The sequence below is a fragment of the Pterocles gutturalis genome, unplaced genomic scaffold, assembly GCF_000699245.1.
Source record: "Pterocles gutturalis isolate BGI_N339 unplaced genomic scaffold, ASM69924v1 scaffold6754, whole genome shotgun sequence".
NCBI classification, from domain to species: domain Eukaryota; kingdom Metazoa; phylum Chordata; class Aves; order Pterocliformes; family Pteroclidae; genus Pterocles; species Pterocles gutturalis.
In genome coordinates, this window is record NW_010128122.1 from 82,506 (window position 1) to 92,538 (window position 10,033).

General features: G+C 54.6%; 1 protein-coding gene across 1 annotated transcript in view; it reads left to right on the plus strand.

Annotated features, from left to right (window-relative positions):
• LOC104466162 (chromodomain-helicase-DNA-binding protein 6-like) overlaps nucleotides 1-9,773 on the plus strand; it is a gene marked incomplete at its 5' end in the record, with an annotated part of 47,342 nt that extends 37,569 nt beyond the window's left edge. The window contains 8 exon segments of the mRNA XM_010079501.1: nucleotides 1-206; nucleotides 786-934; nucleotides 1,203-1,409; nucleotides 2,085-2,531; nucleotides 3,343-3,534; nucleotides 5,303-5,422; nucleotides 6,466-6,570; nucleotides 8,521-9,773. The exon segment at nucleotides 1-206 is cut by the window's left edge and continues 23 nt beyond it. Coding sequence (XP_010077803.1) covers nucleotides 1-206; nucleotides 786-934; nucleotides 1,203-1,409; nucleotides 2,085-2,531; nucleotides 3,343-3,534; nucleotides 5,303-5,422; nucleotides 6,466-6,570; nucleotides 8,521-9,411 — 2,317 coding nt within the window.
• Between the last annotated feature and the right edge of the window lie 260 nt (nucleotides 9,774-10,033).

A 10,033-nucleotide genomic window follows, 5' to 3' on the forward strand; every position in this document is an offset into this window, starting at 1 on the left:
TCCAAGCCAGGCTTTCAGCCCGCCTGCAGCTCTGCAGGGGTCCCCAGGGGCAGAGCCTCCCCGTGTCAGGGGAGAGGCCTGGGGCCGAGGGGCTGAGGGGCAGGCAGGCTGCAGAGAGGCCCTGCACCCTGAGCCCCAGGGAGTGAAGCAAGAAAAGTGTGAAAACAGAGACGAGGGAGAGAAAACCAGCGGCAGGCAGAGTGAAGGTACAGTCCTGAGACCTCCCTTGGGTTGACGGTCATCTCCAGCAGGGGTGGGGGGAGACCTCCTGTCCTCCCTGCAGAGACACAGCCTTGAGGCCGCCAAGCTCCCAGAGCGGCCACCCCTCTGCAGGTGTTGGGATCCCTCTAGTTGATGTGATTGGGGAGCAAAGGGTTGGCCAGAACACCCCACCCAGAGCCCCAGCAACCCTTCTGCCATGAGCATCCCCTGGAATGCAGGACGCCCTTCCCTTCCTGGCACAGGGCACTGCCTGGCGAGCAGCTCCTTCTGGAAAGGCCTGTACCCTCCCCCTTGCCCACCCAGACAATGGGGGTGGTCAGGGATGGGGGCCACTGCAATGCAAGCCCCCCATACTCAGCCCAGGGGAGTGCTTGCCCTTCTTGAGCAGCGTGGGCTGCCTGCCGTGACCCAGGGCTGCTGCATCTCTTGGTGGCTGGTTGGGGAGTGGGACCCTTGTGAAGCCAGCTGGGCGCTGGGGTGGGAAGGTGTGAGGAGTTGCTCCCACCTCCAGGGGGTGAGAGAGGCAGGGCGGTGATGGGCTCTGTTCTCTGTCACTTTCTCAGATGGTCCAGAGAAGTACTTGGAGGAAGAGAGCAAGAGTTCTGCTTCTGTCCTGACTGGGGAGATTGATGACCTTCAGGATGCCCGGGCACCGACCATAGCCCAGCTGCTGCAGGAGAAGACACTTTACTCCTTCTCTGAGTGGCCTAAGGTGAGTTTAAAATTAACACTGTTTGTATTCCAAATGTTACTGCAATAACACAGCCCCAGCTCTGCCTCCTGGTCCCCTGCGCATGGCTCCCTGCAGGTGTTCTAACTGGGATGCTCTTCCCAAGCCCCAGTGGGGTAGACATGCCTGCCCCCAGGCAGTTCCCCACTGAGCTGAGGTCACCAGGGCTGGGTTTGTCTTTAATCCTGAGATGACATACACGAGTCAGTCATTCAAGTCCCAGCCTGCCACTGTCCAATTCTGTTTGCAGGACCGTGTGATTATCAGCCGCATTGACAACATCTGCCACGCCATCCTGAAGGGCAAGTGGCCTTCCTCCAGCCAGCAGTTTGAGACACAAAGCCTGCTGACGGCTCCAGCAGTAGCCAGCAATGCCGGCAGCAGGAACAGCTTTGCCGAGTCAGAAGCCCCCACTCCCAGCTTCAATAACGGGGTGTTAATCTCACAGGTACAAAAGGTGAGGGGGCCCTCAGACAGGGACAGGCTTGGGACTCTGGGGCGAAGCATTGCCCAGAAGTGCTTGGGAGTTTCCCAAGTGAGTTTTCATTGCCTCTGGTTCCACTTGTGTATAAGATATGGCTTAAGCCACTTGGCCCCCTTCACGGAGGGCTGCTGGAGAGCTCCCCGTGCTCTCAGACCCAGCCAGCCCTGCTCCCCTCCTGGGAAGGCAGCAGCTCCGCAGCTCTTGTGGCTGTAGAGGTGCTGCCAGAGTCAGCACTGGAGCACCCAGTGCAGTCAGGGGGAAAAGGGGACGCTGCCCTGGTGTCCCAAAGGAATGGGTGAAGGAGAGGGCACTGCCCCATCAGTCACCAGCTCTCCCTCCTCTCCTCTCGCTGTTGGACACGGCACAGAGGCAGAAGCTGCTGGCCTGGGACCGGAGCCCGGCTGCCCAGCAGCTGTCAGAGCACCCAGGGTTATAGCACCTTGGGAGATGAAAGGGTGTGTGAGGGTGCTCCTGCACCATCCCCACACAGGGAGGGAGAGGTGGGATGTGCCCAGGGAAAGGGCATCCTTCAGGGCTCCTGCGGAGAGGCAGAAGAGCCTGACCGTTAGCTCAGTGTTGGTTTGAAGAGCTGTGGTCCCTGGGCAGCACCTGAGCAGCCGTAACCCTCTCCATGGCTTTGATACACAGGAAGGTTTCCTGAGCCCTGCCTTTGCGAAGGACGAGCGGAAGCACAGGAGGCCCTATGAATTTGAGATGGAGAGAGAAGCCAAACAGAGGAGCTTGGAGCCACTAGCAGCAGCCCATGTTCATCCACCCATTGTGCTGAACGGCTGGCGCGACACCGCGGTGGACTTGTCCAGAGCCTCTGATGGGTCCCCAGGGAACTCTTCTCCTTTCCCCCTGAACACAAACATGCCCAAACTGGGGACCATAAACACCCTTCAGGGCTCCCTGGGCATGGACTTGTCTGGCATCCTCCAGGCAGGGTTAATCCATCCTGTCACAGGACAGATTGTAAACGGCAGCTTCCGGAGAGATGATGCCGCCATGAGGAGGAGACGGGGCAGGAGAAAAAATGTAGAAGGGATGGATCTCATCTTCTTGAAAGAGAGGCCTCTTCCAACCAGGCTGCAGGTGGGTTGGGGCTCCCCCCTTTCACAGGGCCCCGGTGGGGTCAGCAAGATTTTTCTCATGGTCCAGCTCTCTTCTGCAAGCTTGCTGCCCATGACAGTGAGGGACCTCCTCCAGGACAGCTTGGCTTGTGCTGGAGCAGGCACAAACACTCCAGGGAGGAAGGGAAGTTTTCCCTCTGGCTTGCAGCACTCTGCCTGGAGTGTTTGAGTCCCACTAAGCATTATCCCAAGCAGCTGTCCCACCTCAGGGGGTGTCCAGCATTAGAGAACATGAGGAAGGGTCCTTGACCATTGGGGCTGTGGCCAGGAGCCTCCTGCACTCTTTTGCATAGAATGATAGAATCACAGAATGGTTTGGGTTGGAAAGGACCTTAAGGATCATCGAGTTCCCCCCCCACCCCCCCACTGGCCAGGGACACGCACCACATGGCAGGGACACCTCCCACTAGCCCAGGTTGCTCAAAGCCTCATCCAGCCTGGCCTTGAACCCTTTTACCCTGGGTTCCACTCAAAGAAGAATGGGGCTCTGGGAGCAAGACCAGTCCCTCTAGACCACTTTTAGGAGCAATCTGGGGAAAGTCAATCCTCCTGGTGATTAGGGTGTTTCCAGCTGAGTTCAGAAGTTCTCCCAGCTCTCTCTGCCCTCCGTGCCACCAGTGCTGGGGACTGAGTGGAAGTGTAACGCAGTGGTGGGGGGTGATATAAGGAACAGGCACTGGGAATATGTGGAATAATCTGTGTGATGGGAGCAGGGTGCGCATGCATCACCACGTGCTGCTGATGGGCTCTCCCTGCTCCTCCCTCCCCGGCAGGATGTTCAGGAAGACCAGCCGCAGCCCCCCCGAAACAGTCCCCTCCCCGATGGGCCGGTTGCTGCTACCTCAACTCCCCAGCCAGTCCCAGCTGCAGGCAGCCAGGCAGAGAAGGCTGTCCCGAATAAGAGTCTCCTCGACTGGCTCTGTCAGCAGTCCGACTACACACTCGACGTTCCCGGCTTTGGCACAGTAAGGGTGGCCTTCGGTGGCACGTGTGTGTGTGTCTTCCTTGCGTGTTGCACTTTGTGTTAGGTTTTCTGTGGTTGCTCTTGGGTTTGGGGCTTCCACGAAGTGTCTCAAGATGCAGCCTTTTCCTGTATCCTGGCTTGTGGCGTTCATCGGGGCTGTTTGGGATGTTCATCACACGGCTGGGAGGTGGGCACCATTCCCTGTCGAGCATGAAGGGCACTTGCTGAGCTGCGTGCTCCTGCCCCAAGGTCTGTTCTCCAGCTCCAGTGCATCCATCTGCCCAATGCACAATTAGTCCAATGTCTTCCAGAAGCGTCAGGGATGGTGAGGGAGATGGGAAAAGGGATTTGGGATGCTCAACGTCTGTCTGCGTTGCTCCCTTTCACCTGGGGTCATTTTAGGCCGTGCTGTTGTATTAATGTTCCCAGACAAGAGGAAACCTCCTTGCTGTAAGAACTGGACCAAAGTGGCTGTGTTGCAGGGTGCAAAGGCTGCAGTTGCATGGCCATGGGCACCATCAGAAAACCAAGTGGCAGAGAATGGGGTGCAAAATGAGTCCAGTTCTTCTTGCTGTCTCGTAATTCAGCTTATTTAGCCTGTGAGACCATGCGGCAGGCAGAGCAGAGGCTGTAAAACAGAGTAGGAAGGAATGTGGTGGTAATACATAGAAGACTGCATCTTGGTGCTGGAGGACTGCATGCCTGAGGCAGGGAGTCCCTGGAGCTTGGAGTACAGGCAAGCCGCTAGTGCTTTGGAGCTCATTAGAGAAGGGAAGTGAGGAGCCCAGCATTTGCTCAGGCAGGATGGCCCTTGCTTTTCAAATTCCAGAGACAGCCATGGCTCTGTGCACAAGGCCAGGCTCCCAGGAGCACTGTGGGAATCAGTCAGATGGTGGAGCAGGTGTGGAGGGGCCTTCCCACTCCTTTCCATCCCCCCCTTGCTGTCCATGGGGGCTTACTGGAGCTTGCCCAGTCTGGCCATGCTGCTGGTCAGCCTCTTGCTCCCAGCAAGCCCCCAGTGCCCTGGGGCAGCCCTTCAGGGTCTCCCTGCTCAGGGTGGCTGTCCTCTCTCCGGGTAAGATGGATTGAAAGCTGCTTTGGAGCACTGCAGCAGCTTAGCTTGTCGAAGGACAGACCAAGCGCAGGGTCTTTTCTTTGGCTACCGGGAATCAGAGCCCGCGGCAGTTCATTGTAATGCTACAGCCCTGCAGGAACATTGGTGCCAGGACTCTGCTCCCAGGGGGTGTGCAACGCCTCAGCTGCAACTTTGTAGGTTGTGGTCCTGAAGGGCTCTGATCCCAAAGAAACACAGTCCAGCAGCTCTGCAGTGGGAACCGCTGAAGTAAGAGAGAAACAGCACAGCTGAGCTGGTGAGAAGCGGGTAGCTGTATTGGACTGACGTGAGGTGGCACATGCAGACCTGTTCTTTCTTTCTGTCCTAGTTGTAGTTAAGTGCCCTGTTTACAGATGCACGTATACGAATTGGCAGCAGGGCACAGTTTTAGGATTGGAGGGGAATTAGAAAGGGCCGGAGCAGTCTAAGTGGGGTACACTGCAAACACTTTATACCTAAAAAAATCAGTTGTGTTTGTTTGAGAGCTGGCCCTGTGGCAGAGCCCAGCTTCTGCCTCTTGCGTTGCTCCTGCCCAGATCTGCAGGGACCCTCTGTCCCTCGGGAGCTTGTCTGTGCCGCTCTCCTGCAGGGTTCTTAGCCATCCAGGCTCATTAAGCTGTCAAGTCTCATTAATGTTGTCTTGTTTGCACTCCAGAATCTTTCAGACAAGCCCAAGCAGAGGAGGCAGCGCTGCAAGGACCCCAGCAAGCTGGACATTAACTCACTCACGGGAGAGGAGCGGGTACCTGTGGTACATAAGGGTACCGGACGGCGGGTAAGCGAAGGCCTGTTCTGTGCGCTGCCCTCCGTTTCTTGAAACATTTGGCAGACCCCAAGCTCATCTGGGGGAAGATTTAATCCAAAGAAGCCCATGGATGGGACAAAAGTCTGGAACATGTCACTGATCTGCACTATCCTGTGACATATGCATGCCCGAGGGGACACAGACCTGCAAAATAAGTGACTTTCTGTGTGAAGGCAGGAGAGTCTGAGTGTTCGCCCTTGCCAGGGTACGCAGACCCCGCAATGGCAAAGGGATTCAGCCTTTGGCTTTAAAGCCACCATGAGAACAGCGCTGGCTGGTGCTTCCCATTACAGATGTGATTATTCCCAGTGAATTCACTGCAATATGCCACAAATTGTAATATTGCCATGCAAATATCTTTGGTTTGTTCCTCCTTACAAGGTGCAGGCAGAGCATACCAATACCCGTCCGAGTGCTGGGCATGCAGGAAGAGGAGGGTTTGAAGGGCTTTTTCTTGCTTACTGAGGAAGGAGCAGGGATTTACTTGTCTGCAATTTAATCCCCAGTGCACTGATGTTCACCTTTCTGAATGAAAAGGGACGTTCAGGGATACTTTCCACCCAAATTCAGTTCTCAACCACACCCAGGACTGCCCTAGGTCAGAAGGTGATGTGACATTCATCACATCTAAAATCAAAACTAAAGAGTGAGCCAGAAAGAGGCTGTTTCAGCCACGTGTGTTTCCCTGTTACACCCACAATGACCGTTGGACGCCTGGGTGAATTGGTGGGTTTGTTCTGAGCATGGCTTTTATGGAAGCTCTGTCCCCATCACTTGTTCATGGGGAGGGCGATGGGATGGGCCACAGAGACTGAACTTTTCTCCTTGAACTGTGTGTCTGGAGGTAGCAGGCACATACCGAGTCCTGCAAAGACATGTAGCAAGGGAAGAGTCTCTGCCCCAGCCAAATTGCAGCCCTAAGCAAGGAGTTAGGGGAAGTGTAATCATATTTCTTGTTTTATTTTACATAACTCTTTCTGCAATAGAGGTCATCCTTCTGCTGTGTTTTATAGTTAGGGGGAGCCACGGCACCAGCATTGAAGGAATTGCCAAGGTGGCTTGATGCAAACTTGGAGTATGCTGTTGCAGCTGACTGGGCTGACATTGTTAAGCTTTCAGTAAGTTAGAGCTTTTGGAGAAATCTGTATCATGTCATCTTTTCTTTCCCCTCCCCATCCCCACAACCTTTCTCCAGTGAGGATCCGGGAGCTGCGAGGCAGGGCTCAGCTGCGCAGGCGGGAGGGGACAGGCGCAGGGCCAGCAGCACCGGGAGTGCTTGTGCGGCAGAGAGGGAGGTTGGGCGCGTGCCCCAGCAAAGCGGCGCAGCCTGGGGAAGGAGAGGAGGGGGTCAGCGCCCTGCAAATGGGGCTCAGCAGCTCGGGGTGACTGTCTAGAAAGCCTTGGGATGCCTAGAAATGGCAGGGGCGAGAGAAAGGCTCTAAGAGCAGCAATCCACCTTGGGTGCTGGATGGCAGGGAGTGGACAAAACACATTCCAGTGGGTCAAATTTTGAAAAAACACCCTCAATCGAGGCTGTTAATCAGCTCCTGCAAACTCTGCCTGTGCAGCCCTGGGCCCACTAAAAGCCTGAAGGCTCAGACACTGGCAGGGAGAGGGGCAGGACAGAGCTGAGCCAAGCTGAGCCCCGGTGCGTGGCAGAGCTGTGGAGGAGGAGCACTCTCCCCTCCGGCACACGGGCTGTTTGATCGCCCTTCCCCACCCTGCGGGCTGGCGTTATCCAGACTTCTCCCTATGGTTCCTTGCAGTGGGGGGCTGGAGTGGAAATCAATTGGCTTAGACGTTTGTACTGCTCTCAAATTTGCTTTTAATTAACACTGGCAATTTGTCATGGTCTGTCCCATTCCCCAGGAGACGCCTCCGTGTCCAGGCTGGCATCAGTGCCCCATCTGGGTGGCCAGCACCCGTGTGAGCCGGCAGCTCTTCCTTACCTTTGTTTGAAAGGGATGGTCTCTGTGCCGGCAGGAATCGCTGTGTGCCCAGCCACCACCCTGGCCACCCGCTCACACGCCCGGGTTGGGCAGCTGCACGTCCGTTAGCATTTGCACCCCGAGCCCCATCAGCACTTTGCTTTTGGCGAGTGCGCATCCATCCTGCCATGTGCATGCGGAGGAATGTCTGGCTGCTCCGCACGCTCGGGTAGGCGGGAGCGTGGGGTCGGCTGCCTCGCTGAGCCCAGGTGCAGTCCTGGTCCCATGCAGGTTTTCCCATGCGCCAGTGGGAGCAGAGCAGCAGATTCTCGCTTTTTGGGCAGTAGCTGTACTGTGCAGGCTGCCGGGGTCATTTGATTGCAGTTTATGCCCTGCAGGTGTCAGTGGAAAATACTTTTCCTACCTAAATCTATTCCTGGAAATGGTTCAAAGAATGGCGATATTGAAACTCAAGGGAGCCACAAAAGGAAATGTTTAAATATCTGTAATGAGGATGCTGACAAATGGGAGTTCTAAACTGCGCTATGGATCCCCCGTGCTGCTCTGTGTAGCCGGACAGTCTCGCCCAGTTGTGGCTGCTGGGTTTTGGTCCCGTATCTGGATGCTCAGAAGACCCGTCCCGGCGTCCCAGCGAAGCTCTAGCCAGGAGCTCCTCAGGCAGCATGTCCACTCTCTGCATGTCATCCCATGCAGCTTTGCTGTCCTGCAGAGCATTGGAAATTTGGCCCTTCACATCTAAAAGACGTGGTGTTTCACCTGTTGCTGAAGCCACGATTAAAGCTGGGAAGGGAGCTGCACTGGTGGCTGACACAGAGCTGCCCCGGTGCTTCCCGTGTAGTGAACAGCCGGTGCTGAGGGCTCGGGTGAAAATGTGCTTCCTCCTTTCCTCCCTGGGCACTTTGATGTCGCAGCGTTACGCCAGGGCAGAGTGAGTGTGTTTTGCGTCCGGCAGCATCCCTTGGGGAAAAGTTGTGCGTACCTCTCAAATTCCATATCATGTAGGCAAATATTTCTGTGCTGACACCATCTGGGCTGCAGATGCGAGCGCAGAAAAGCCAGACTTCCTTTGATGCAGTAATAACTGTCAGGTGTTTTCTGTTGTGTGTGCTTCGTTTTCAGGGCTATTTACCAGAAAGCAAATTCAACCGCATCCTAACCGAGCCTGTGCTCCGAGATATGGGGCCTCGCCGGAGGGGGAGGCGGCCCCGAAGTGAACTCATTAAAGGCCCTGGTGTTGTAGCAGATTCTTCTTCTGGAATGGGACCACTGTTCATGAACGGACTGATTGCTGGGATGGATCTAGTAGGACTTCAGAACATGAGAAACATGCAAGGGATCCCTCTGACCGGGCTGGTTGGGTTTCCTGCTGGATTTGCAGCAGTGCCCGCTGGCGAGGATGTGAAAAGCACCCTGAGGATGTTGCCCATGATGCTGCCGGGCATGGCCACCGTCCCCCAGATGTTTGGTGTTGGAGGACTTCTCAACCCCCCCATGACAACTACTTGTACTGCGACTGCTCCGACTTCGTTAACAAGCACAACGAAAAGTGGTACAGCCAACGCAGAGAAAGCTACTGAGGAGAAACAGAGCAGCCAGGACGGGAAAAAAGAAACTCTCTCGCAAGAGAAGCCTGGTCCTAGTTCATTTTCTAATCAGACAGAATCCGCAATAACTACCAGTAGTCCTGTAGCTTTTAACCCGTTTCTTATCCCAGGGATGTCTCCTGGACTGATCTATCCCTCGATGTTCCTTTCCCCCGGCATCGGCATGGCGCTGCCTGGCATACAGCAAACCAGGCACGCGGAGGCAGCCAGCCTGGAAAGCCAGAAGCGGAAGAGGAAGAAAGCGAAAGGGGAGTCGGCAAACCCAGAGCCAGAAACTGTCTCGCTGCTGGAAAAAGAAGCTGCAAGCAGTCAAAACTGTACAGAGCAAACACCGCCGCTGTCGGCAGAGAAGGAACAGGACGGACCAGCAGAGGAGGAGCGCGAAGCAGCTCGCGATCCCAATTAGAACTTTTGTTTCATTGGGAAAAAAAATGCAAAAAGATTGTGGCTTGTGAGTTTCTTATCCCATAAACTCTTTGTTACTTACCCTCCCACCCTGCTCCACCTTCATAAACCTGTGTTTCCATGAGTAATATTATCTACCTAATTCCCTGTCAGAAAAAAAACTCTGGTGACATACTACATGTTAATAGTTGCAGGGTCTTGCCACTTTATTAGATAAACAGTGTTGTCTAGCTAGTATGGGAGGCACCAAATTCTCGTTCTGTTTTTTCCAGTCGTTCATCCCAGCCGACGATAGCAAATCCAGTACTCAGTCACCCCCCCCAAATTGCTCACTCCTTTGAGAAGAAAAAGCAGCAAAAAAAACAAGAGCAAAAGAAAAGTCTTTACCTCTTGGTCTACACGCAGACAAGGGTATTTCAGTCTACAGCGACACTGAACGAAAAAGCCTGTATTTGGGGGTAAAAAGCACAGCTATAGTAAGTGCTAATGTGTATTTTTGATTTAAAGTATTTCCCTATTTTATCATGGTTACTAGAATAGTAGTATAGACAGAAGTATATAACTAATGATTGAAAACGCATATATTCATTTCTTGGAGAGGAAAAAGCATAACTGGTAGTGAT